The sequence below is a fragment of the Elephas maximus genome, chromosome 17 (genome assembly GCF_024166365.1).
Source record: "Elephas maximus indicus isolate mEleMax1 chromosome 17, mEleMax1 primary haplotype, whole genome shotgun sequence".
Taxonomy (NCBI): Eukaryota; Metazoa; Chordata; class Mammalia; order Proboscidea; family Elephantidae; genus Elephas; species Elephas maximus.
Window position 1 is genome coordinate 10,410,934 of NC_064835.1, and position 25,610 is coordinate 10,436,543.

General features: G+C 46.1%; 1 protein-coding gene and 1 long non-coding RNA gene across 2 annotated transcripts in view; one reads left to right on the forward strand and one right to left on the reverse strand.

Moving 5' to 3' along the window:
- The window catches only part of SMIM35 (small integral membrane protein 35), a 23,745-nt gene extending 7,447 nt beyond the window's left edge, over nucleotides 1–16,298 (reverse strand). Inside the window, exons 1-4 of the mRNA XM_049857351.1 lie at nucleotides 16,295–16,298; nucleotides 16,016–16,132; nucleotides 15,028–15,061; nucleotides 14,155–14,288 (exon numbers count right to left, since the gene is read on the reverse strand). Of these exons, the coding sequence (XP_049713308.1) occupies nucleotides 14,189–14,288; nucleotides 15,028–15,061; nucleotides 16,016–16,132; nucleotides 16,295–16,298 (255 nt within the window). The 3' untranslated portion in view covers nucleotides 14,155–14,188. The remainder of the gene's footprint in view (nucleotides 1–14,154; nucleotides 14,289–15,027; nucleotides 15,062–16,015; nucleotides 16,133–16,294) is intronic.
- Nucleotides 16,299–18,466: 2,168 nt separating this feature from the next.
- LOC126060589 (uncharacterized) lies at nucleotides 18,467–21,362 on the forward strand. Its single transcript, XR_007513629.1, has 2 exons — nucleotides 18,467–18,725; nucleotides 21,213–21,362. It is a non-coding gene; the product is annotated as an uncharacterized LOC126060589 (long non-coding RNA).
- Nucleotides 21,363–25,610: the final 4,248 nt, after the last annotated feature.

Below are 25,610 nucleotides of genomic sequence, written 5' to 3' on the forward strand. Positions count from 1 at the left end.
TGTCTCTCAGTCTCTCTCGATGAACACGCTATTATAGAATACACCCAATCCCTAAGCAAGTTTGGGTCACACCCCAGAGCCCTCTCTCACCCACACCACACTACTGCCGGGTGTAAGTTCTCTGAGCCCTGCACGTGAGAGCTGTGGGCTTGCATACTGGTAACTGTATGAGGCGGGTTCAAGAAGTGAGGGCTGATTTTATCAAGCCCCAACCCAGAGGACACTAAATACTGGGAGGTTTGACTCATGTTTCCTCTAGCGCTCATGGGTTTGGGTGTTTCTTTTGAAGCAAACCCACAATTTTAAATTCAATGTATTTTTATTAATGACCCACAGCACCTTTACTCACTATTGGCTTGCTCTTAACTTCAACTAGTTCCCATAAACATTTGAAAGGGTGGTAAAAACCCTCCAACGAGGACGGGTGGAATAGGATGAAATTAGTGTTCAAAAAAAGATGATCCTAGCCAAAGCATGAGCCAAGAATCAGAGGGGATAAGTGGGAAGAACTGGTTAGAGGCTTTAATTGTAGTCAGTACTTAATTTACTCAATAGACATATTATTGAGCACCTACTGTGTGCCCGCCGTAGTGCTTAGCTGTGGGTTCAGGGTGGTGAACAAAGTCACAGCCTCATGGAGCATGCCATCTAGTTATGAGAGAAAACCAAGCGAATACAGTATTACAAATAGTGGTAAGTGCCATGAAAAAAAGTAGTATTCCACACAAGGGATGAGGCAGGAGGCAGAGAAACTGGGTAGGAGGCTTATACAATAGTCCATTCAAGTGACCATAAGGGCTTGAACCTGCACAGGGGCAGTGGGAATGGAGAGGAAAGGACAGATTCCAGAGACATTTTGAAAGAAGAATTGGCAAGATTAGGTGACAGGCAGGCTGTAGTAAACAAAGGAGAGATCAGAGGTGCTAATCATACTCAAACCTGGATGATGAGAAAAGTGAAGTGTGGACTTGGAGGGAGACACAGACATGCAGGGACGGTGAGTTCTGGCTTAGATGTGACGAGCCACCCAAAAGAAAATCCCTTCAGCAGCTGGCGAGGCAGGCCTGGCACTGCACGAGGGCTGGGGATTTGGAAGTGAAAGCCTTGTGCTCACTCTGACCAACTTCATGTCCCTTAGACAATGGGAGACCATCACCAAGAGTGCAGCTGAGGGCTCTCTTTGAATAAATCACCCACAAAGCAGAGCTGACAGGATCTGTAGTGGGCATGGGTAGGGGGAGGAGGGAGTAGCAGATGGGTGAACCAGCTTCTTTCTGCAGCATGATCAGCAGAGACCTGGGTGTGGGTGCCACACCTGGATCCACCACCACCCCCACCCCCACCTTCACAGGGCAGGAGGGGCTGATACAGGTTAAGGCCTCATGATGGCCCTGGAGAGAGCAGAAATTGTTTTCAGAATCCTGCTGCCTGGTCACCCTAGCCCTGGCAATACCCTTCACTTCCCCGCACACCCATCTACCTATCCCCTAGGGCAGAACGTCTCAAAGTAGCATCTGTTTATCACCTGCATGAGAATCACCTGGGGGCGCTTGTCTCCCTAAGTTTCTCACTGCGGCCCAGAATCTCTGAGGGAAGTTCCCAGCATCTGTTCTGTTGCAGGTGATTCCAATGCACATTCAAGTTTGAGAGTCTCTCCTTTACAGAATAACTGGATGATTTGGTACATATTCCACTAACATCCACCCTTCTCTCCCCACTGCCCGCTAGGTGATGACACCTAGCCCAAGCCTTTAAGTGCTGTCTAGATGCTGAGGGCTCCCAAATGTCCAACCAGGCCCCTCCCCTCAATTCTACTCAGCTGCCTACTCAACAGCAACATTTATCTAACATGCATCTCAAAAGCAGTTGGTCTAAAACAGAGCTCTGAATTTCTCACACCTGTTCCTCCTCCAGTTGGCCCCACCTGAGTAAATGGCACCACCATTCACCCAGTGGTTCAGGCCCCAAACTTAAGAGCCCTAAGATTCCTCTTCTCCCTACATCTAATCCATCAGGCAGGTCCTATCAGCTCTTCCTTCCAAACACCATATTTTTATGCAAATAACACATGCATTCTACCTTTGTTTGCCAACTGTTCTTTCTACCCACGAGGTATTTTTGAAAGCTAAATTTTTTTTACAGCAAAGTGTAAAAAAAAAAAAAATGGCATAGCAGCACTTACAAAAACATCTGGCGGATGAGGGTGTGGTTAGCAAACAAACATAGAAGGTATACATTATTTGTGTAAAATATGGTATATGGTCACTTCAACCACTTGTCACCATCCCCACCACTATCAACCAGGTCAAATCCATCCTCATCTCTCACCTGGACCAATAGTAGTTAGAGTCTCTTACTGTCCCTCTGCTTCCACTCTTCCTTCCTTAGTCTAATTGCCATGCAGTAGACAGTGTGGTCTTTACGAAATACAGCTCAGGTCATATTACTCTCCTGATGAAAGCCCTACAATCTACTCTTGGTGAGACTTAAAATCCAAAGGAGTTGGTATCTCTGCTTCCCGAACACATGTCCACTCTCCTCCTTGCCCACTCTGCTTCAGCCACACCTCTTGCTGCTTCTTGAGCCCACCAAGCTAATTTCCACCTCAGGTCGTTTTCACTTACTCTTCTCAGGTCTTCTCCTGAATTCCTTCCTTGTTTTATTCGAGTGTCTGCTCAAATTTGAGTGTTCGCCCTATCTCAGATATCCTCCCCGTCTCCATTCCATCTGCTCTTTGCATCATGACGGAGATGTGCACAGGGGTCTATGGGGCGTGTCAGAGGAGCATTTGGCCCAGTCTGGGGTTCCAGGGAGGGCTCCTTGGAGAAGAAAAGGCAAAGGTTCTGGAAATTTCCTGCCCTGCACCTCATCCCCTCTATCCCTTCACAATCAGCTTGGATTTTCTCTAATGTTGCCCTTCCTGGTTAATGCTACTCACATCCACACAGTCATCAAACTCAGAAATCACAGTAGATCCTCCCTCCCCTTCACCTTTCCTCGAATGAAATAGGCGACCAAGGCCTACCAGTTCCATGTCTTTAATAACCCTCCTAAATATCCCCTCCTGTTTCCTCCATTACTGCCTGGTTTGGGTCCTCATTATCTCTCATCGGGACCATTTGCCGCAACCTCCTGGTCAGTCTCTGCCTCCAGCCTCCCCCCACTCCAAATAATCCTCCCTCCTGCTAACTGAGTTAAGTATGCTAAAATGCAAATTTAAACATTTTATTCCACTGCCTAATAGTTCCCTGGATCCCTGGTGGAACCATGGTTAAGAGCTCAGCTGCTAACCAAAAGGTTCGCAGTTCAAATTCATCAGCTGCTCCTTGGTAACCCTCTGGGGCAGTTCTACTCTGTCCTATAGGGTCACTATGAATAGGAAACAACCAACGGGTTGGGCAAAGTGTTTGTGTTTTTGGTCTTTAATGGTTCCGCATTGCCTGTAAGACAATGTTCAAAGCCTTAGCTTAAATCAGAAGTTTCTTCATGATCTTGCCCTTGCCTACCTTTCCAGTCCCATTTCTCCCCATTCGCATCCCCACAACTTTCCTCAGGGCCACCTGCCCTTCACAAACATGCCATGCTGTCCCTTGCCTCTGGGCCACTGTGCATGCTGCTTCCTTGTCCCAAATGCTCTTCTCCCACGTTGCTCCTTCAAGGCAGCTCAAGTGGCCCCTCCTACATGAAGTCTCTCTGCACCACTCAGATGCTGTGTTTGCATCTAATTTGGAACCTATCACTGTATAGCATTTCAGTGACCAGGACTGTCTCTTCCACAAGAATGAAAGGAGTAAGCATGACATAGTCCCCTTTGTCCCCTTTGTAACCTCTGTGTCTAGCACAGTTCCAGGTACCTAGTGGATGCTCAATGAAGTTTTGTTGAACTGAACTGAGTGGAGAGAGAGGAGTGAAATACGTGATTTATTAATTGTGGTAAGTGGAAGTTGGGAGACTCAGAAATTGGGTTCTGTTGCAGGCCTTTTAAGATCTGAGTCCACAATTCAAACTCAAGGCAGAGAGACAGCAGATGTAGTAGAACAAGCACCGCGAGGTATGATGCAATGGAATGTGGAAAGGACTCTCACACTGAAAGAGTATCTGACAGTCCGTTCAGTCAACCAAAAGGTTGTCGTTCTAGAAATACCCCAAGATCAAACAGCAAGAGGCAACAGACCCAGGAAATTGAAAGAATGCTGGACTTGACTGGCCCTCAGGAGATCTGGGTTTCGGCTAACCCAACTTAGTCACTGCCTGTTCTCTTGACACAAGTTTTTTGGGTCAACTTTAGGCCTCAGTCTTCCTATCTGTCAAATGGAGAGAATAATCCTCAGCCTGACTTCTCCCATAATGCCCTAGGCATATTGCTATCACTGAATGTGCTGCATTCAGTAGTCATTTCACTGTGAGCTCTTTGAGAACAGGGGCTGCTTTTGATTCATCTCCATATCCTAAGCAACCAACCGATGCCTAATACATAGTAATAGGTGCTCAATAAATATTTGATGAATAAATGAATACGTGAATAAGTGGATTTCCTCACAAGGAAAACATGTGAAAAACATTGCAGAAGTGTAACGTCCAAACATGAGATGACAATGGTGGTGATGGTAGCCTAAGACTGAATATACACTTGAGAGACATTAGACTGAGCCTAAAAGAAAGCAGGCTGTACATGAATTTGATTTTAAATTTCATTTTCAGGTTTGTCATCTTCTTAGTTTAGTCAGATTATACCGTGATTATTCCCTTCCCTGCTATCCTCATTCTACAACACTTAGTATGCACCCAGAGCTGCAGACCAAGCCAAAAGCCTAAAAAAGTAAGGGGATGTGGTCAGGAGACGAAGGTGAAGGACCGTGAAAACACTCAACGGTGAAGTCATTCACTCCTTCAACAAACATTCATTGAGCACTACCATGAACAGGCCCTTCCTTACTCATACTCTGAAATAGCCTCACAGCTAGAAGGGGCCTCAGAGCCTTCGAGACCAAAGGCAAAGAGCCTGAGCCCAACAGCTAACAAGGGGAGAAACTAGGACTAGAACCAAGATGAGGCTTCTTACATTTTTCACCCATCTCTCTCCCAGCGACTCCTGTTTGTATGTGAAAAACCTCATTCTAGGTTTTGAGGAGGGGAGATAACCCCATGGTTCTACAGGTAAAAATCCAAGAGACACGGAGACCACCAAGACTGTGGCCTCCAGTGCCGCCCCAGCTGTTGTTTTGCTGGCCTGTTGTACTCTGGGCAGGCAGAACATTTTCACTTCTGGTCCCCAAGTGTGAGAATTCACCAGGCCACTGGCTTCCTGTTTTGTACCAGATCTGCTCAAACACCACCACTTAAGATGGGTTTTGCTCACTAAGCAGTTTAAAAGATATATTAATGATATTCACACCTACTCCCACTTTGAGGTTCCCAGGCCCCTGTGACAGAGAAGGGGATACCATAGACTCTGGCTATCTGGCTCCCATCACCTGACCCCCTCTGTTGCCACTGGCGTAGAGCAGGGCCTTTGACATGCATTCAATAGTGTCCCCCAAAAATATGTGTTGTAAATCTTAACCCCTAAACCTGTGGATGTAATCCCATTTGGGAATAGGGTTCTCTTTGTTATATTAATGAGCCATATCAGTGTAGGGTGTGTCTTAAACCAATCAATTTTGAGATATAAAAGAGCAGCTTAGTTACAGAAGCAAGCAAGCATGAATGGCGGAAAGATAGATGCCATGTGGAGATCTCCAGGGAACTCCAAGGAGAAAGCTAAAGAATCTGAGACAAAGATTTTCCTCCAGATCAGACATAGGAGGCCTTGCCCTAGAGCCAGGGCCCTGAGGTTAGACTTCAAGCCTCCTAAACTGTGAGAAAATAAATTTCTGTCCGTTAAAGCCACCCACTTGTGGTATTTCTGTTATAGTAGCATAAGAAACTAAGACAGAATTTAAGAGTTGAAGAGAACCTACATCAGGAAGTAGCCCTTCCTCACCTGCTCTGCCTCTTCAGGGGTTAGATCATCCCTTAGAGTAGAATAGGTCCCCTTCTGTGTGTGCTCTGTATTCAGAACTGTATATGAGGATGCTCACATGGTTGGGAATGGTTGGGCATGTGAGAAGGAATCCAAAGTTTTGATTTTCAGAGAACTTGAGGTCATACCAGTGGTGAAGCGAAGCCCAGGATGCCCTGAAGAGGTTGGCTAATGACTCAGCATATTTTCCTGAGCAGTTCTCGGACACGGAGGGGGTACAAAACTGGAATTCTTTGTGTAAGAAGTACTCATCAAATAAGAAAGCAGGATTTCAACCCAAAAGATGCTGGATTCCCCCACTGTGCCTAGCAAACTTCCTGGCACATTGTAGAAGCTGAATGGATGAAAGAATGAATACAAGGAAATAATCAAGAGTTAAGTTGGGGTGACCAGAGGATATTTGTAATTAAAGGTCGGAAGACAGCAAGATCCCTAGGTCATGAAGAAGGCTCCCTGGAGAAGTGAGGGTTCAGATGCATGAAGTATGGGCAGAATTTGATGGTTTGGAGGTCAACCAATTGCCGTCAAGTCAATTCCAACACATGGTGACCCCATGTGTGTCAGAGTAGAACTGTGCATCGTAGGCTTTTCAATGGCTGGTTTTTCAGAAGCGGAACACCAGGGCTTTCTTCCAAGGTGCCTCTGGGTGGGCTTGAACCATCAACCCTTTGGCTAGCAGTAAGCTCATTAACTGTTTGCACCACCCAGGGACTCCTTGGAGGTCAAAGAGAGTGTAAAAATAAAAGAATGAGGAGTGCGTCAGTGAGAAGCTCAGAGCTGAGGGGAGGGTCTGGGGAAGCCTGGGCTCCTGAGAAGCCCTTCTCACTGCTCCAGGGAACTCAGGAAAAAAATTTGAGACCGGAGGGGAGAGCCTGCTTCTTTGGGAGCCAGGGAGCTCAGGGAGGCTGCCAGCCCAAGCAGAGGCTAGAAGTGAATGACAATGATTATAAGGAAAGTCTTGCCTGGCCTGAGCCATTCATTTCACTGGGCTCTGAGCCTCTGTTCCCTCATCTGTGAAGTGTGAGGATTAAATGTGACTGGACATAGTGCCCCTTCCCTGCATAAATATGTGCTCAGCAAACATTAGTGTTTTACCTCCCAGGTAAAGAAGGTCTTGGATGCTGGTGAGATATATCCAGGATCAAAGAAAGGCTGAGTAATACTTAGAATCCGAGACCAGCAGGGTCTAAAGGAACTTCAGCAGTCACCTTTCAACTGCCACCTCCTAAATTAGGAAGTTAGGACTACACTTTTACTTGCATCTTTTGTTTACTGAGTACCTACTATGTGCCGGACCATATGCTAAGTACTGAGAATACAGAGATATTTTTAAAAAGAGACAAAGTCTTTGTTCTTCTATAGGTAAGAGCAAGGAGGAGCCTTGGAAAAATTGTCCAATCCCTCAGTTTCTAGATGCTGAAATAGATGCCCAGAAAAGAGGTATGACTAGCACATGGTCACACATCAGAGCAGGGCAGGACAGGACCAGACTCTACAGCGTTCAGCTCTCACTTCCCCTGAGCCCTAAGGTCAGGCTGCACCATAAGGCTACAGACTGTCCAGGCTACAGTGCAGCCAGTGGCTGGCTGTGCAGCCTTAGGCAAAGCATGCCATCTCTCTGAGCCTCATTCTCCCCTTACGTAAAATGAGGTCAGTAATAATCCCTGTGTCACAAGGTTGCCACGAGGCTCAAACACAGTAAGGGACATAAAAGTGCATTGCCCTCTATAAAATATGAGCATTTCCTACTCCTTCTCGGGACAAGGCGGGCTTCCGGGGCCACACCGAGTGCTTCTTCTCTACTCAGTGAGCTTTACTGAGCACCTCATGAGTGCTCCAGTGTTAATGGTTAAGAGCTAGGCTGCTATCCAAAAGGTCAGCGGTTCAAATCCACCAGCCACTCCTTGAAAACCCTATGGGGCAGTTCTCTGTCCTATAGAGTCACTATTTGTTGGAATTGATTGGATGGCTAGGGGTTTGGTTTGGTCTGGTTAAAGACCTATGGGACAGAACTCTGCCCGCAAACAGCATGGCCTGGTTAGAGAAAACATGGCCATCCACAATTAAGAGCAAAATGGGTGAGATCAAGTCTTGAGTCCTGAGGAAAGTCACAGGAAAAATGGGATTTCAGCCACACCATGGAAGACTAGATGTGGCTGGGCAGAGGGGAGAGAAGAGTGTATTCCAGGTAAAGGCACTGAGGAGGAACAAGGGTAACAGACAGCTGGGGAGTGCCCAGCCCACAGAACACCTGGCTCTCATGGCTGCCTCCTGGCTCCTGGAGCCAGCAAAATGAAGTATGGCTAAAAGGAGGGGAAGGAGGAGCTGGAGAGCCCCTGGCACGACCATGGGTCTTGGTTCCTCTACAAGCAACCAGCCCAACCAGACCTATAGCAGGGTTTCTAGGCATCTCCTCCCCTATTTTTTCTGAACTGGAATCTTCCACTGTAGAGCCCTCACCAGAAACATGTAGAGTCCTAGGGTGGGTCCTGGGATGGAGGATGAAGAAGGCTTGCTAGCCAGTGGGACTGCGGAAGTAAGGAAAAGGAGGGGAGGGCAGAGAGGACAGGGAGCACGTCAGAGGGCCGTAAAAGAGGAAGTAGTCCAGTCTCAGTTCCGCTTCCAAGGATGGGAAATACCCTCCATTCTCCCAGACCTTAAAGGAGCTCTGGTGGCACAATGGTTAAAGATCTGTGGTTTCAACCCACCAGCTGCACCTCAGGAAAAAGATGTGGCAGCCTGCTTCCGTAAAGATTTACAGCCTTGGAAACCCTGTGGGGCAGTTCTACTCTATCCCATAGGGTCACTATGAGTTGGAATCACCTGGACAGCAATGGGTTTGTTTGTTTGTCTGTCTGTCTGTCTGTCTGTCTGTTTGTTTGTTTGTTTTTTCAACCCTCAGCAGCTGCCCATGTCCCGTCACCTGGGGCCAAGACCACCTGGGCCTGGGGCCTCCATCCTCCTTTCAAGTTTTTCCAAGGCCCCTGAGTCCTGGGCACTTCCACAGACCTTGAGCAGCTCTATGTGGACTGCAGGCCAGGATCCAAGCAGGGAGTACGAGAAAGTTTTACTGAGGCCTCTGGGTCAAGAAAGGGAACTAGCCCTCAGAATTTAAATCCAAGGAAGAAGGGAGCCAAAATCAACACAGCTCTCAAGAGACCTTCAGGAAGGGAGTGGATCCAAAGCCACTTCGAGCTCTTCCCCACCCACATCTACCCAGGGGTGGCAAAGTTGGGGCCTAGTTGAAGACCTGATCCAGAGACTTGGTTATTAAGTTGGGGCCTGGCAATGCTGGGAGGATAGCCCCCAGACCTGGGTGGAAGGCCTTGGAAAGGAATGAATAAGACCCCTCTTCTCCCTCTATAATCTCCCTCTATAGAACTCAAAGCAAGAAAGAAATCAGGCTTCGAGAAAGGCAGGATAGGAAGGCACGTAATGTAACTTTTCTCCCCTGTTACTGTCCTGGACTCCTGCATCTGCTGGCCTCATTGCTGGGAAACTGTCAGAGCCGGGGCTGGTAGGTCTAACTGCAAGTTTCAGCAGTTCCAGGGCTCCCTTCTCATGCACTAATCAGTCCGCAGCTACCCCAGTATTGTGGATTGATTTGTGTCCCCCAAAAATATGTGTTGTAAATCCTAGCCTCTATGCCTGTGGTTATAATTCCATTTGGGAATGGGCTGTCTTTGATGTCAATGTGACAGGATTAGAGTAGGGTATGTCTTGAGTCAATCTCTTTTGAGATATAAAAGAGATTAAACAAGCAAGCTAGCAAGAAGAGTTGGGGGACGATTTACGAGAAGCCATATGGAGATCTCCAAGGAACCAGGAAACAAAGAGACAAGGACCTTCCCCCAGAGCTGACAGAAATAGAAAGCCTTCCTCTAAAAAAAAAAAAAATTGGACTTCTATCCTCCTAAACTGTGAGAAAATTAATTTCCTTTGGTTAAAGTCATTCACTCGTGGTATTTCTGTTAGCAGCCCTAGATAACTAAGACAGAAATTTGGTACCGGAAGAGTGGGGTGCTGCTCTGACAGATACCAAAAATGTGGAAGTGGTTTTGGAATTGGGTAACGGGTAGAGGCTGGAAGAGTTGTAAGGTGCCTAATAGTAAAAGCCTGGATTGCCTTGAAGAGACTCTTGGTAGAATTCAGAAGGAAGTGAGGAGAGCTACAGGAAAATTCTCTGTGGTCTAAGACAATACATATGGCGCCAGCAACAGAATGTTGCTAGAAATGTGGACGTTAAACGTGCATCTGGTGAGGCTTTAAAAGAAAATGATGAACATGGGATTAGAACATGGAGAAGGTAATGCTTTTTACGCTGTGGCAAAGAGAATGTCTGAATTATGTTCAAATGTTTGGTGGAAGGTAGAATTTGTAAGTGATAAACGTGGGTATCTGGCTGATGAGATTTCTAAGCAAGATCTTAAAGGGGCTGTATGGCTTCTTATTGCCTTTTATAGTAAAATGTGAAAGAAAAGAAATAGACTTAAAAATGAACTGTGCTAAAGAAAAATAGTACTTAAAGATTTGGAAAATTCTGTTGTACAAACTAAGGACACATGTCCTAAAACGTTCACCAAGCACGTGGCTACACAATCTTTTGTTAAAGAGATGAAGCCTGTGACTGATGGATAATATAACCAACTACCACAGCAGAAAACCCATCAGCTTAGACTGAAGGGGACATAGAAAGAACGAAAGAAAAGACTGTCTGCTTCTTTGAATTCAACAGGCAGAAAACAGGGTAAAGGAGCTACATCTGCTGTCCTTCAAGAAAAAAAAAAAAAAAAAGACCATCCCTGAGCAGCTCAGAGATCATCAGAACTGTTGGAAGGAACACGGGAAGCAGGCAGGGCCTTCTCGATTTCAAAAGAAGGGGGCACAGTCTCCTGAATCTCAAAGGGTGGCCCACGGCCTCCTAGGTTTCAAAGAATTGGATCTTCATCTTCACCAACTTGGTTCCAGAGTGTGGGGCTGCCTTTAAGATGTGCCAGGGGATTGGGCCATGGCCCAAAGCTGAGGGGGTGGGGCTGCCATGCCCAACGGGCAGAAGATGGGGCGTACTGTGGCTGAGGGGGTGGGGTCGCCATTGAGATGGACTAGGAGAATGGGGCTGCCTAAAGATGAGGGAGCACAGTTGCCATCCCAGAGGGCTTGGAAGATGAAGCTGAAGCCCAGGGCCAAAGGACCTCCTCCCAGAATCCAGAGGATGTGGCCAACACCCAGAGTCAGTAGGGCAGGGCCATTGCCCAGATGGTCTCAGAGAAGAGAGGATTATTTTCAAGCCTTGAAAGCTAATGTAATTTTTTCTGTTGGGTTTGGGCCTTGCTTGGTGCCTGTTATCCCTTCTTTCCCTCTAATTTCTCCCATTTATAATGGAAATGTCTACCTTGTGCCTATCCTACTATTGCACTCTAGAAGTAGATAACTTGTATTCTAGATGTCACATGTTCACAGATGAAGAGAAAGTTTTCCCTAGGATGGAATGAGCCTGAAGTCTCACCCATATTTGATTTAGAGGATTCAGAGGATGAAATTTTGAACTTGGAGTTGATTTAAGACTTTTGGGGTGATGTGATAGAGTGAATGTGTTTGCATATGGCAAGGACATGAATTTTGGGGGGCCAAAGCGTAGAATGTTATGAATTGAATTGTGCCCCCCCCCCCAAAAAAAATATGTGTTGTAAATCCTAGCCTCTATGCCTGTGGTTATAATCCTATTTGGGAACGGGTTGTCTTTGTTATGTTAATGCAACGGGATTACAGTAGCATGTATCTTGAGTCAATCTCTTTTGAGATATAAAAGAGATTAAACAAGCAAGGTAGCAAGCAGAGGTGGGGGAAGATTGATGCCAAGCCACATGGAAATCTCCAAGGAACCAGGAAACAAGCTGAAGAGACAAGGACCTTCCCCCAGAGCCGACAGAGAGAAAAAGTCTTGCCGTAGAGTCCCTGATTTCGAACTCTTATCCTCCTAAACTGTGAGAAAATTAATTTCTGTTGGTTAAAGTCATCCACTTGTGGTATTTCTATTATAGCAGCACTAGATAAACAAGACACCCAGGAAGCCCATTTCTCTGGATTGAACAACTCTGCATTAAATGCCTACTAAGGAAGACTAAAGAAGAATTGATGACTTTGAATTATGGTGTTGGTGAAGAATATTGAATATACCTTGGGCTACCAGAAGAAAGAACAAATCTGTCTTGGAAGAAGTACAGCTAGAATGCTCCTTAGAAGCAAAGATGGCGAGATTTCATCTCACATACTTTGGACATTTTATCAGGAGGGGCAAGTCCCTAGAGAAGGACACCATGCTTGGTAAAAGATCAACGAAAGAGAAGAAGATCCTCAATAAGATGGACTGACACAGTGGCTGCAACAAGGGGCTCAAACATAGCAACGATTGTGAGGATGGTGCAGGACCAGGCAGTGTTTCACTCTGTAGTTGGAACCAACTGGACGGCACCTAACAACAACCTCTACAAGCTGGCACTCCAGTGTGGCACCACCTCTTGTCCAGTAGGGCATGGGCTGGAGGAAGAAGTGATGACTCACGAGACAAATCTTTCTGCTGTCCACTAAAGATTCTTGCTTTCCCTTGTGCATTCTGGGTTTGTCAGCCTACCCTGGTTTCCTTTCCTACCATGCCTAGTCCACCTTCCCCATCACAGAGCAGCTATACACAGGAAATGCAGAGCATTGTGAGATAGAGTTCCCCCCACTCCCACCGCATTACAGAAGCCTAGAGAACAAGAACCTATTTCTAGATTGTTCTTACCACTGCCCATCAAAATTGGGAGCTGCCCATGTTTGGAAGGCACTGAGGCTGATCAGCAGCAAGGAAAACAGGCCCAGGTGGGAGACAGGGGTGTGTTAGGAGGTGAAAGTACCAGAGCCAATCACAAAAATGGACAGGACAGAGTAGGACCAAGTTCAGTCTTCAGCTCACAGAGGGAAGCTGGCTCCTGGTAGGAAGGTTGAAAACCAGGTCTGGAATACCTCTGTTTACACATGACTTTGCCTTATTGAAGATATTACTGGTTTCCCGGCCCCTGGTGTCAGCCCTGCAAGTGGAAGTGACTGGGGGACCCATGAAGAGCTCCCTTCTGGAGTCTCCAGGCCCTGCCTAACACTGAGCTGAGCTGGGCAGGGCTTTGCTCTCCAGGATACCTGGAGCTCCTCCTGTGGCTCAGGTGCCTCCTGGGAACCAGTCCTTCCTCCCCAGGGAGTGGTCTTCTGTTTTGTTTCTGTGAGAAAGTCTCTGCTGCCCTCTTCCCCAGTCCCCAGAGGCCTGGCTATGCCCCCAGGACTCATGCTTCACGCTGATGGTGCATCCAGAGAAGACCCCTTATTCTCCACAATAAGGAACTGTGCTAGGCTTCAAAGACTAGGAGTAGTTGAGGGCACCCAGGGTGGTCCAGGAGGGTCAGGTGCTGAGCTAGGAGCCTCCCCCTGCAGAAAAAGAAAAGGGAGGGTGAAAAAGAGAATGAGGCTTAGAAAGGATTCCTCTAAGCCATCTCATCTGTATAGACTTCTCCTGAGCAACAGGGAAGGGGCAGAGAAACACAGAGAAGTTGAGTATGGTGTTTTGTAGGGAGGAAATGAGAGAGATACTGGGAGGGCCATTAGGGACTGTTAGAGGGAGAAAATACCTGAACAGGGAGAAGCAACTGCGATGTGGAGAAGGGAGGTCTTAAAGGGGGAGGAGGGGAGGGTGACCAAAGCATTTGCCAGTCATGAAGCAGGGAAGGCTCCTGGGCTTAGAGAGTTCAGAAACTGAAGCTCTAGAGTGATGCTTCTTGGGCGGGGGTGGGGCGGGGGGAGTAGCCATCTGAAAGTTCTGTTCTAGACACTTCAGTCAAAGTAGAAATAGAACCTCCCTGAAAAGAAAAGAGGGGCATGGATTGGGTGAACAGGTGGGAAAGGAACAGTCCGAGTGCTAAAAGGAGGCAGCATGACCCTGAGACCATCTCCCATAGCACCCATGTCCCAGAAGGCAGGACTGCACTGAATAATCTCCCTGGGTTCTGAGCAGGTGTCAGTGCTAGGCTTGGGTGCCTGGACCCACTTAGCGCCTTGTTTGGACATCAGACTCACTCAGGAAGCTCTCCAACCTTCTCACTCACCTCTCTGAAGTTTCAGAAGCCTGCTGCTCCCCCATCAGACTAGACTGTCTGAGAACTTCATGTAGCCTCCATCTGGGCTGCTGATGTGGCCACTGATGGTGAAGGGTGGACCCATCTCCAGTTCCTTCAGGTTCCTGAGAAGGATCATTAAGTCAAGCTTTTGGGGCTGCGAGCCTAGCCTCTCCCTGGGACCCCATCTCCCTAGACTAGAGCATGGGAAGAACTCTCTGTCAGTGGGGGAATCTCCAGGTCACTGACTCACTGATCTCCCAGAACAGGGATTATCCCATCTCAGGGCCAGAGGAGGAGCAGCCCTGCCCCATGGCTGAGTAGACAAGATGAGCTACCCCAAGAGGACTTTCTGATTCTCTAATGCTGCTCACTCCCTGAATCCCTGATTTTCCTCACCTGCTCCTCTCTTCTGACCCCCCCCCAATTGTGCCTGAGATTACATTAACTGTATTCAGACCCATCTCCACCATAAGAACACTGTATTCAGACCCATCTCCACCATAGACGGTGGAAATGCTTGAAGACAGAGGTTGTGCTTTGTAGCCCCCAAAACTAATACCATAGCATCTGCTACAATATATCTGTACTGAATAAATGACTGATGAATGAATGGATGGATGAGTGAATGAATGAATGTTCCCTGCCTGAGGGTCTTTCCTGATCATGTCCATGTTCTAGTTTTTATTCACAGGACTTTTCTAGATGGACTTTCTGTCTCCTTCCTTTACTCTCGTTTGCTTAGGGACACAGGGAGGAGATAAGGCAGGGAAGTGGTAACTTCTAGCTCAGTCTTTGGTTCTTTCTCAGTTATACCTAACCCTCCCCCCAACCCTCATCCAGATCTTCCCTGGATCTACTCACCGGATCTGGTACAAGTTGAAGACAAAATTAGGCCCTAGGAAGACAATCAAAAGAGAGAAAGTCAGCGCCTCCACAGAGAGCTGCCCACCTGCCTCTGGGAACATCTGGGCTACCTCACACCTGTCTTGGACGAGCTCGGTGATGAGGCTGAGCTTTAAGATGCTGTGGAGACTCCCAAGTCCCTTTGGTGTCTGCTTCCTGCCCCACACCCATGGGTGCACCTCACCTTCCCAGACAGTCACCAGTTTTCTTGGGGCAGACCACACCCCTAGGGAGCACTCCCATTAAGGGCCCTAATTATTCTGTAAAGGAGGTAGTCCTAGGTTTGAATCCTGGCTCCCCCACTTATCAGCCCTGTGACTTTAAGCCCCATGTCCTTCACTGTAAAAAAGGAGGCTATGATAACTTCTGCCTTGGGTCGAAGTTCAATGAAAATCATATTAGGCAAAAGTGTATGGCACATAGTAGGTGTTCAGCAATTATTCATGGGATTTGTTGAAGGTCCAGGAAGTGTTCTCTACCTCTCAGCATTGCAGCAGCCCCCTCCCCCAGCTCACCCAGGGTTCTTTGATAGGGGCAGATGTGCCCAGAGCTGGGAATACCAAGGGAAGCTGGAGCCCAAGCCCCACAGGCAGGAGAACAGACACGTAAGAAGCCAGAGCAGGGGCCACCTGGGGCTGGGGCAGTCTACCCATTTTCCTTGGCCTTGGGCCCACAACATCCTCTGGAATGGACTTTTGTGGGCTTGGGGAAGAGGAAGCTAGCTCTTTGCTGAGGTAGGAGGAGCCTCCTTCCTTGCTAAAGGCCCCACTACCCCACCTCAAGTGCTCACCCACCCACTGAAGTCTTCAACCACTGCAACCACCACAGGAAATATTTTTGCATCCAGCCATGCTGGAGAGTTTACAGCCCCACCCAGCCCTGTTAACTGCTCTGCGAGTGGAGGGGCTGGGCAGTGATGCTGGCAACACAGCCAATGTTCACTCACCCTCCCAGCAGTACCCGCGCTGGTACCACTTGGCCAGGCTGTAGCCGAGGATGGACACGAGCAGCAGTGACAGCCCTACCACAAGGATCAGGCCCAAGGTGCTGATGGAGTCCTCACCTGCAGAGACATGGCATCCTTTACCAGGCTTCCCAGACTCCCCACAATACCCTATACCTACTGATCTGCACAATGGTCCAAATTTCCTCCCCTTCCTCCCCACTGCTGATCAAAATGGCTGTTTCCTAGGAGTCCTGAACTGAGCTAGCTAATTCAGCTTACCCATCCTAAGATCTGAATGTCTGATACCTGATTTTTAGTGTTAGCTCATTCAGTATTTGGAGTTTATTAATTCAAAGTAATCCAACCCACCAACCAGTTGCAGTCAAGCCGACTTTGACTCATGGTGACCCCATGTGTGTCAGAGTAAAGCCGTGCTCCATAGGGTTTTCAATGGCTGGTTTTTCAGAAGTAGATCACCAGGCCTTCTGAGGCACCTCTGGATGAACTCAAACTTCCAACATTTTGGCTGGCAGCCTAGTGCATTAACCATTTGCATGACCCAAGTACTCCAATCCAAAGTAACAGTCCTCTGATAATAGAGACAGTGTGGGACTGGGAGGCCATCCTGAAGCCACTGGCATTCTACTTATTGGAAAAGGCAACAAGGCATTCTATTTGTTGCCTGTTTGGGGATGAGCCCAGATGGTCTAGACTCAGCTGAAGCCTGGTGGTCAGGAACTGTGGCTTGGGGAGCCCCAGGGAGCAGAGGCCTGAGCATTCTAGTACCCTCCCCACAAAGTCTCCATGTGCCTAGTGTCAGGGTGTTAACCGCTGGGTGCTGTTTGCTGCTTATATTTATCAGTTTTCCCTGTTTGTGGTATGAACTGTTAGCTAAATTTGTATTTCATTTGTAAAGCCAAACAAAAAAAAAGAGAGAGAGAGAGAAACTCTACAGGGAGATGAACTGGGCCGGAAGCAGAAAGGGAACATCAGATTCTAAGTAAGAGGCTGAAGGTGGGAGCACCATGGAGACAACCCACCTTTGCCAGTGAGATGCCAGGGAGTATGGAAGAATGAAATGACTCCCTGTCTACATGGCCTACTGTCTTGAGGCTCCAGGAGTGCTGCCAAAAGGCCGGGAGAGTGCAGTGGTTAGGGCACAACTTTCGGTTTGTCCATCACTAGCAAAATGTGAGACCTGGGCACGTTCCTTTACCTCACCAAACTTCCATATGCTCTTATGGGGTATGTGATTAATAGTAACTACCCATAGAGTTGTTGTGATGATTAATGAAGATGACATATGTAGAGCTTTCAGGAGAGGACCTGACACACATTAAGTGCTCGATGGATGTTAATTACATGATCATTACTGTTGTTGTTGCCATTATTATTATTAAATGGTGGGATTAAGTTTTCAAACTATTTCACAATTCTCTCATCCAAGCCTTTCACTCACCTATACCCCTTGGCCCATCTTCCCCTTAAGGTAGCCAGATTAAGGGACAAAACTACAATAGCCAAATGCAGAGAACAGAGGTGTCTCTTCCCAGTTGAAGGAGCCCTGGTGGCACAGTGGTTAAGTGCTCGGCTGCTAACAGAAAACCTAGTGGTTTGAACTTACCAGCCACTCCCCAGAAGAAAGATGTGGCAGTCTGCTTCCATAATGATTTACAGCCTTGGAAACCCTATGGGGCAGTTCTACTAGGTCCTATAGGGTTGCTATGAATTGGAATCGACTCAACAACAACAGGTTTGGTTTGGTTCTTCACAGTTGTGAGCTTCAAAAGCCTATGCCCTTAGAGAAAAGGACAAGAATCGTGGATTAGAGATGAGCGAGACTTATTCTCTCCATACTAGGGGAAAAAACCTCCTGCCTGGGGCAGAGAAGGAAGACAGAGAAGAGAAATGAAGGAAAAGCACTGCTTATGAAGATGTCAGTGGGTCCCAGAGAGAAGGACTCTGCTCCAAAGTTGAGCTCAGGTGAGTCAATAGAATTCCCAGACAGAGCTGTAGGATTGGAGAGCTAGAATGAGCCCCAAGAAGAATAGTTGTATAAGATAAGAATCAGAGTATGGAGCTCCTTGGAAGATGGTGCCTTAGACTGCCTTGAAGAGATGCTGTGCCCTGTTGTGGCATGGGAGCAACCCAATGATTTCTGTGTCCCCAAGAGAGGCAGGCAAGTCACAGACCTGGAGAAGCCATACAGATGGGAACTAGGAACCCTCTGCAACACCTGCATGGCTGATCCTCAAAGGCCAGTCTGGATGGTGACCATTGCCATGAATGCCAGTGTGTGCAGATGGCACCAGGGACCATGCACCATTCTCCACTCCATAATGCCCCTGGAAAAAAGGGGAACCTAGATCTCCAAATCAGCAAAAATTAAGATTCTGCCACCCTGACAGATTGAGACTGAAAGTAGAAATTAGGTTGTAGAAGGAACTAAGTGAAACATCTTACAAACATGAGTCTGTGGGCTGAGATTTGTGCCTGCTACTTCTCTGACCATGAGCATGAAGACGATGATTGTTCACCTGAATCCATTCTCCTCAGCCCCCTTTATACCTAGGTGCCAGCTGGAATGATGATGACCAGAGTGACTTTGGAAGCCACATGCTGAAGATGGCAAAGCTGCTGTCAGACTGGGTCCTTGAATCACCATGTGGAGGAGAGCCACCACAGACGTGAACGTCGGCTTGAACTGTAGGTGAGCAAGAAGGAAGCGTCTACTGTGTTTTATCCATGATAAGCTTGGGTCTGTTTGGCAAACCACTTTAGCCTACCTGAACAATACAATCAGTAATATCATTTAACTGCCTGGGATCTTCTTTGGCTGTAAACCAGTTGCCGTTAAGTCGACTCCACTTCATGGGAGAACTATACGCCACAGGGTTTTCAGTGACTGAGTTTTGGGGAGTAGATCACCAGGACTCTCTTTTGAGACATTTCATGGTGAACTTGAACCTCCAACTTTTTTGGTTAGCAACTGAGCACATTAACTGTTTGCACCACCCAAGGACTCTTCAGCTATCCATCCAGATAAAACGAAGAAGGGGATGACCTAGTCCTAGGCTCTGGAAAGAGAGGCTTGTGGCTGACTTCAATCCTGGAGTCCAGCACAGAAGTGAGCTATTGTCCTCAGAGCCCAGAACACAAGAACAACTTAGAGGGTGGCAGAGAGGAGCATGGAGATAGTGGGCATGGAAGCTGAAAGGTGCCTTGGGGTAGCCGTTACCACTGTAGCCAAAGAGACTGGGGTTGGGGATGGAGAACTATGGAATAGTCTCATGCTAGCCCAAGCAGCTTCCACTCATTCACAAGTACTTAACTGCACCTTCTCTATGCCAGGCTCTGTTCTAGGCACTTGTGACACAACAATAAAGAAAACAGATAAAAATTGCTGTCCTCATGGAGATAATGTTCCAGTGGAGGGAGATAGGCAATAAACAAACCAGAGAAATAAATTACATAGTATATTAGAAGGTGATACATGCTAGGGAGAAAACTAAAGCAGAGAATGGGATAGAAAGCACTGTAGGGGTAGGGAGTACAGTTTTAAATAAAGTGGCCAGGAAGGCTTCATGAAGAACGTGACAACTGAGGAGCAAAGACTGAAAAGAAGTGAGAAAAAGAACAAGCCATGTAGATACCTAGATTACAAAGGTTCTAGGCAGAGGAAGCAGCAGGTATAGCTGAGACAGGACCATGCCTAGAAGGTTCCAGGAGCACGAGGAGCCTGTATGATGAGCAGTGGGGGCACTGCAGTAGGAGATGGGGGCCAAAAGGTAACAGGAAGCCAAATCACATGGTACTTTGAAAGTCAATGAACGGGGTTTGGTTTTCCCTCTGAGTGACACAAGGAGTCACTAGAGGATTTTGAGCAGAGAAGTGATATTATCTCATGTTTTTAAAGGATCACACTGGCTGCTGTGTTAGGAATAGACAGAATGGGGGATGAGGATGAAGAAGGGGGACCAGTCAGGAGCTTACTCCAATTATCCAAGCAAGAGCTGGTCATTGGAGGAATGTAGTGCAAGGAGCTGAAAGGCCAAGGTCAGAGGAGGGGGCTCTATGTGGATGACAGAGGAGGGGAACAGTGACCCAAGGGTTCAAGTATTCAAGAGTTAGGGCAGTAAGTGACCCAGGTGTGGATGGTAATTGTTTTCGTGGTGTTTGTGAGCACTGGAGGGTTGAAGGGTTGCATCAAAGAAAAGTCTGCACAGGAACAGAAAGTACCAGGAGGGAAGCAGCAACAGGGAAACCCCAGGCCTTCCTGAGATGCGGCCAGCAAGGGAAGGAGCTGCATCTCTCTTTTGTCTACTGTTTTGTCCCCACCTCCCCACTCCCAACGGTGCCTCCTGGCTTAGGAGTCTTATAAAACATTTAATTACTCTACTTTAACTCTTTCTTTCTAAGGTGCTCCTTTAACTAATATCGTTTATGTATTCTTCTTTTTTATACTTCTAAATTTTGCTATAAAGTATGTCATGCATACAAAAAGTGCATAGAAAACATGAACATCCATGTGCCTACAACGAATATTCAAAGAATTCTAAAGTTCTACCCCTTTTGCTTATAAAGTATTTCAATTTCAAAGGAGCCTTTCCCAATCTCTCCTTCTAAATAACTACTCTCCAAAAATTGGTATTTATCTTCCCTATGTAGATTTTTTTAAGCTGTATTATATGCGGGGGTGTGTGTGAACATATATATGACATTGTTTTTGCATGTTTTCAAGCTTTATAAAGATGATACTAGGACTACTTCCACTTCCTGACCAGATTTATTCTCCCACCTTAGACAATTAGAAAACCAGACAAAATATGTCGAACAATGGAAACTAGGTGGTATAGGTCAGTGGGCCCTGAGAGAAGGAAATTAAAATACAGTGTGCTCCGTGATTGCCCAGTTTACGGCCTAGAGTGAGTTTCCAAGTCACAGTACAGGAAGTGAGATCCCAAAGAGAACCCAGCAGTCTAAGTTGAGGAGACAAAATTTGGAATTTGGGAAGGCCATGACAACTGGAATTTAGGAGACAAACCACCAGAGAGAGAGTTCCGGAGATCTGCATATGTATGGCCTCCTGGAGTTTTTGGCTGTGGCTTGTCTTTTAACTTTGTTTATGGTGTCTTTTTTTAGCAGATTTTTTTCTTTTACTTTAGTTAAATTTATACATATTTGTGATTTTTTTTAGGTCTTATTTACTTGGAAGCAGATACTGGTGATGGCTGTACAACATCGTGAATGTAATTAATGTCACTGAATTGTACACTTTAAAATGGCTGAAATGGCAAATGTTTTGTTATGTATATTTCACCACAATAAAAAAAAAATTTAAATCTTATCTAAGAAATCCACCGCTACTTACACACTCCTTAATTTTCTTCTAAAATTTTAACATTTTGTTTTTTGCAGTTAGGTCTTTATTCTACCTGGAATTCATGTTTGCATATACTATAAAATATATAAAAAAGGTAGGTGTAAAAATGGCATGGCAGAGACATCGGGCTGCCTCTAACTTCAGAGGGAGAGGGGGAGAATCACCATCAGCATCAGCCCAGAGCTGATTCCTAGGAGGTGGAGGTCAAACATACCTCTACCTTCCAACATTTTCTAACAATTCTGACACCAGCCATCACTCCCACAGCACACTCTACTTCTCTTCTGGGTTTGATAATTCATTGCAATGGCCACACAGACTCACAAACCATACTCATGTTAGGGAAGTATCAGGTTACAAGTTGGGATCAGGATCAAGCAGCATGTAGGCAAAGTCTCTCTTCTTCAGTGCAGGACAGCTCTCTCAGCAACTCTCCACTCTCTGAGTCCAGGCTCCTCCCATACCCCTCAGGATAGGCCTCCTGTCTTGGCCTTCAGCCTTCAGCCTGACCTCTGCCCTGCTTGGACAAATGTTACAAACCTCTTTAACTCTGCGAATAAGTGCCTGGAGGCACTCCACTCCTCCAGTAAGCTATGGGCCCAAAGGCACTCAGTTCTGTCACTCCACTCAGTGGATCAGCGAGCCTACCTCTGCCAAGTGCCTGGAGGCACCCCACTCCACCAGCAAGCATCCTGCCCAAAGGGGCACAGCTTTCTCACTCTATGAGTCAATATGTCCACCGTAGCCACCTTGCGCTTGTGGCGGTCTCGTGGTTCTGCTGCTGTTGGACTCTGCTGTGCTTGCCACCGATTCTCTAGATCTCCAGTGTTACAGCTCTCTCTGTCTCCTGAATCTAGAAGGTTCTCAGTGCAGGGACCCTGAGTCCAAAGGACATGCTGCACTCCTGTCTTCTTCTCGGTGGTAGTGAGGTCTTCTTCTTCATTTCTGGGATTGGCTCCCTTTAACCCCAGTAGATTTTCACTGGCCAATTTTTTTTTTTTTTTTTTTTTTTCAGAACTAGACCACTAAGTCCTTCTTCCTAGTCTGTCTTAGTCTGGAAGCTCTGCTGGAACCTGTCCACCATAGGTGACCCTGCTAGTATTTGAAATACTGGTGGCATAGCTTCTGGCATCACAGCAACACACAAGCCGCCACAGTACACTATAACTGACAGACACGTGGTGGATACCCTGTCAGTGATAGAATAATAATCCATATGCCTACAAAGAAGACCAGTTAAAAGACTATTATTCAAATTTACGTATCGATCACCAATGCCAAAGAAGAGGATATTGAAGATTTTTACCAACTTCCCACAGTCTGAAATTGATCAAACATGCAATCAAGGTGCGTTGATAGTTACTGGTGATTGGAACGCGAAAGTTGTAAATAAAATATTGGTGGTTGGAAAATACGGCCTTGGTGATAGAAACAATGCTGGGGAAAGCATGATAGAATTTTGCAAGACCAATGACTTATTCATTACAAATACCTTTTTTTAACAACATAAACAGCAACTATACAGGTGGACCTCATGGGATGGAAAAAACAGGAATCAAGTCCACTACATCTGTGGAGAGGATGGAAAAACTCAATATGATCAGTGAGAACAAGGCCAGGGGCTGATTATGGAACAGACCATTGTTGTTCATATGCGAATTCAGTTGAAGCTGAAGAAAATTAAAACAAGTCCACAGGAGCTAAAGCGCAACCCTCAATATATCCCACCTGAATTTAGAGACCATCTCAAGAATAGATTTGATGCATTGGACACTAATGACCGAAGACCAGATGAGTTGTGGAATGACATCAAAGACATAATACGTGAAGAAGGCAAGAGGTCATTAAAAAGACAGGAAAGAAAAAAGGAGCAAAATGGATGTCAGAAGAGACCCTGAAACTTGCTCTTGATTGTTGAGTAGCTAAAGCAAAAGGAAGACATGATGAAGTAAAAGAGCTGAACAGAAGATTTCAAAGGGTGGCTTGAGAAGGCAAAGTATTATAATGAAGTGTGCAAAGACCTGGAGATAGAAAACCAAAACGGAAGAACATGCTCAGCATTTCTCAAGCTCAAAGAACTAAAGAAAAAATTCAAGCCTCGAGTTGCAATATTGAAGGATTCTATGGGCAAAATATTGAATGACGCATCATAAGAAGATGGAAGGAATACACAGAATCACTGTACCAAGAAGAACTGGTCAACATTCAACCATTTCAGGAGGTAGATATGATCAAGAACCAATGGTGCTGAAGGAAGAATTCCAAGCTGCACTGAAGGCATTGGCAAAAAACAAAGCTTCAGGAATTGACAGAATACCAATTGAGATGTTTTAAGGAACCGATGCAGCGCTGGAGGTGCTCACTCATCTATGCCAAGAAATTTGAAAAAACAACTACCTGGTCAACCAAATGGAAGAGATCCATATTTGTGCCCATTCCAAAGAAAGGTGAACCAGTAGAATGCGGAAATTATCAAACAATATTGTTAATGTCATGTGCAAGTAAAAATTTGTTGAAGATAATTCAAAAACACTTGCAGCAGTACATCGACAGAGAACTACCAGAAAGTCAAGCCAGATTAGAATAGGATGTGCAATGAGGAATATCTTTGCTGATGCCAGGTGAATCTTGGCTGAAAGCAGAGAATACCAGAAAGATGCTTAACTATGTTTTATTGACTATGCAAAGGCATCCGACTATGTGGATCATAACAAATTATGGATAACATTGCAAAGAACGGGAATTCCAGAACACTTAATTGTACTCATGTGGAACCTGTGCATAGACCAAGAGGCAGTTGTTCAAACAGAACAAGGGGATACTGTGTGATTTAAAATCAGGAAAGGTGTGTATCAGGGTTGTATTCTTTCACCATATTTATTCAATCTATATGCTGAGCAAATAATCCAGAAACTGGACTATATGAAGAAAAATGTGGCATCAGAATTGGAGGAAGACTCATTAGCAACATGTGGCATGCAGATGACACAACCTCGCTTAGTGAAAGTGAAGAAGACTTGAAACACTTGCTGATGAAAATCAAAGACTACAGCCTTCAGTATGGATTACACCTCAACATAAAGAAAACAAAAATTCTCACAACTCGACCAATAAGCAACCTCATAATAGAGAAAACATTGAAGTTGTCAAGGATTTCATTTTACTTGGAGCCACAATTAAAGTCCACGGAAACAGTAGTCGAGAAATCAAATGACATGTTGCATTGGGCAAATCTGCTGCAAAAGACCTCTTTAAAGTGTTAAAAAGCAAAGATGTCACTTTGAGGACTAAGGTGGGCTTGACCCAAGCCATGATATTTTCAATCACCTCATATGCATGTGAAAGCTAGACGATGAATAAAGAAGACTGAAGAACTGATGGCTTTGAATTATGGTGTTGGCAAAGAATATTGAGTATACCATGGACTGCCAGAAGAATGAACAAGCCTGTCATGGAAGGAATACAGCCAGAATGCTCCTTGGAAGCAAAGATGGCAAGATTTCGTCTCCTCTACTTTGGACATGTTATCAAGAGGGATCAGTCCCTGGTGAAGGACATCACGCTTAGTAAAGTAGAGGGTCAGCATAAAAGAGGAAGACCCCCAACAAGGTGGATTGACACAGTGGCTGCAACAATGAGCTCAAACATAGCAATGATCGTGAGGATGGTGCAGGGCCAGGCAGTGTTTTGTTCTGTTGTACATAAGGTTGCTATGAGTCAGAACCTACTCGATGGCACATAACGACAACAACAACAAGCCTAGTGGAGAGGCAAAACTGATCAGTCCCCTCATTAGGGATCCATACACCTTATTTGTATAGTTCCACCCCTGCAAGGGTTCCATGTACCTTATTTGCATTATTAGGCTGCCCAATCCTTTTGGTGGGCCACAAGAACCTTATTTGCATAGTCCCACCCAATCATCTTAGTGTGAGTAACAAAGACCATAGCTAGTAGGGCTGTATTAAGTAATTTGCTAGCTATGGTCTTTGCTACTCACACTAAGATGATTATTACTCATACTAAGATACATACTACAATAGGGTAGATCCTAATCCAATGAGTGGTGTCTTTATAACAGAGAAGGGACACAGACACAGACACAAAGGGAAGACAGCCACGTGAAGACAGAGGCATGGATTGGAATACTCTACAATCCAAGGAATGCCAAGGATCACTGGTCATCACCAGAAGCTAGGAGGGAAGTATGGA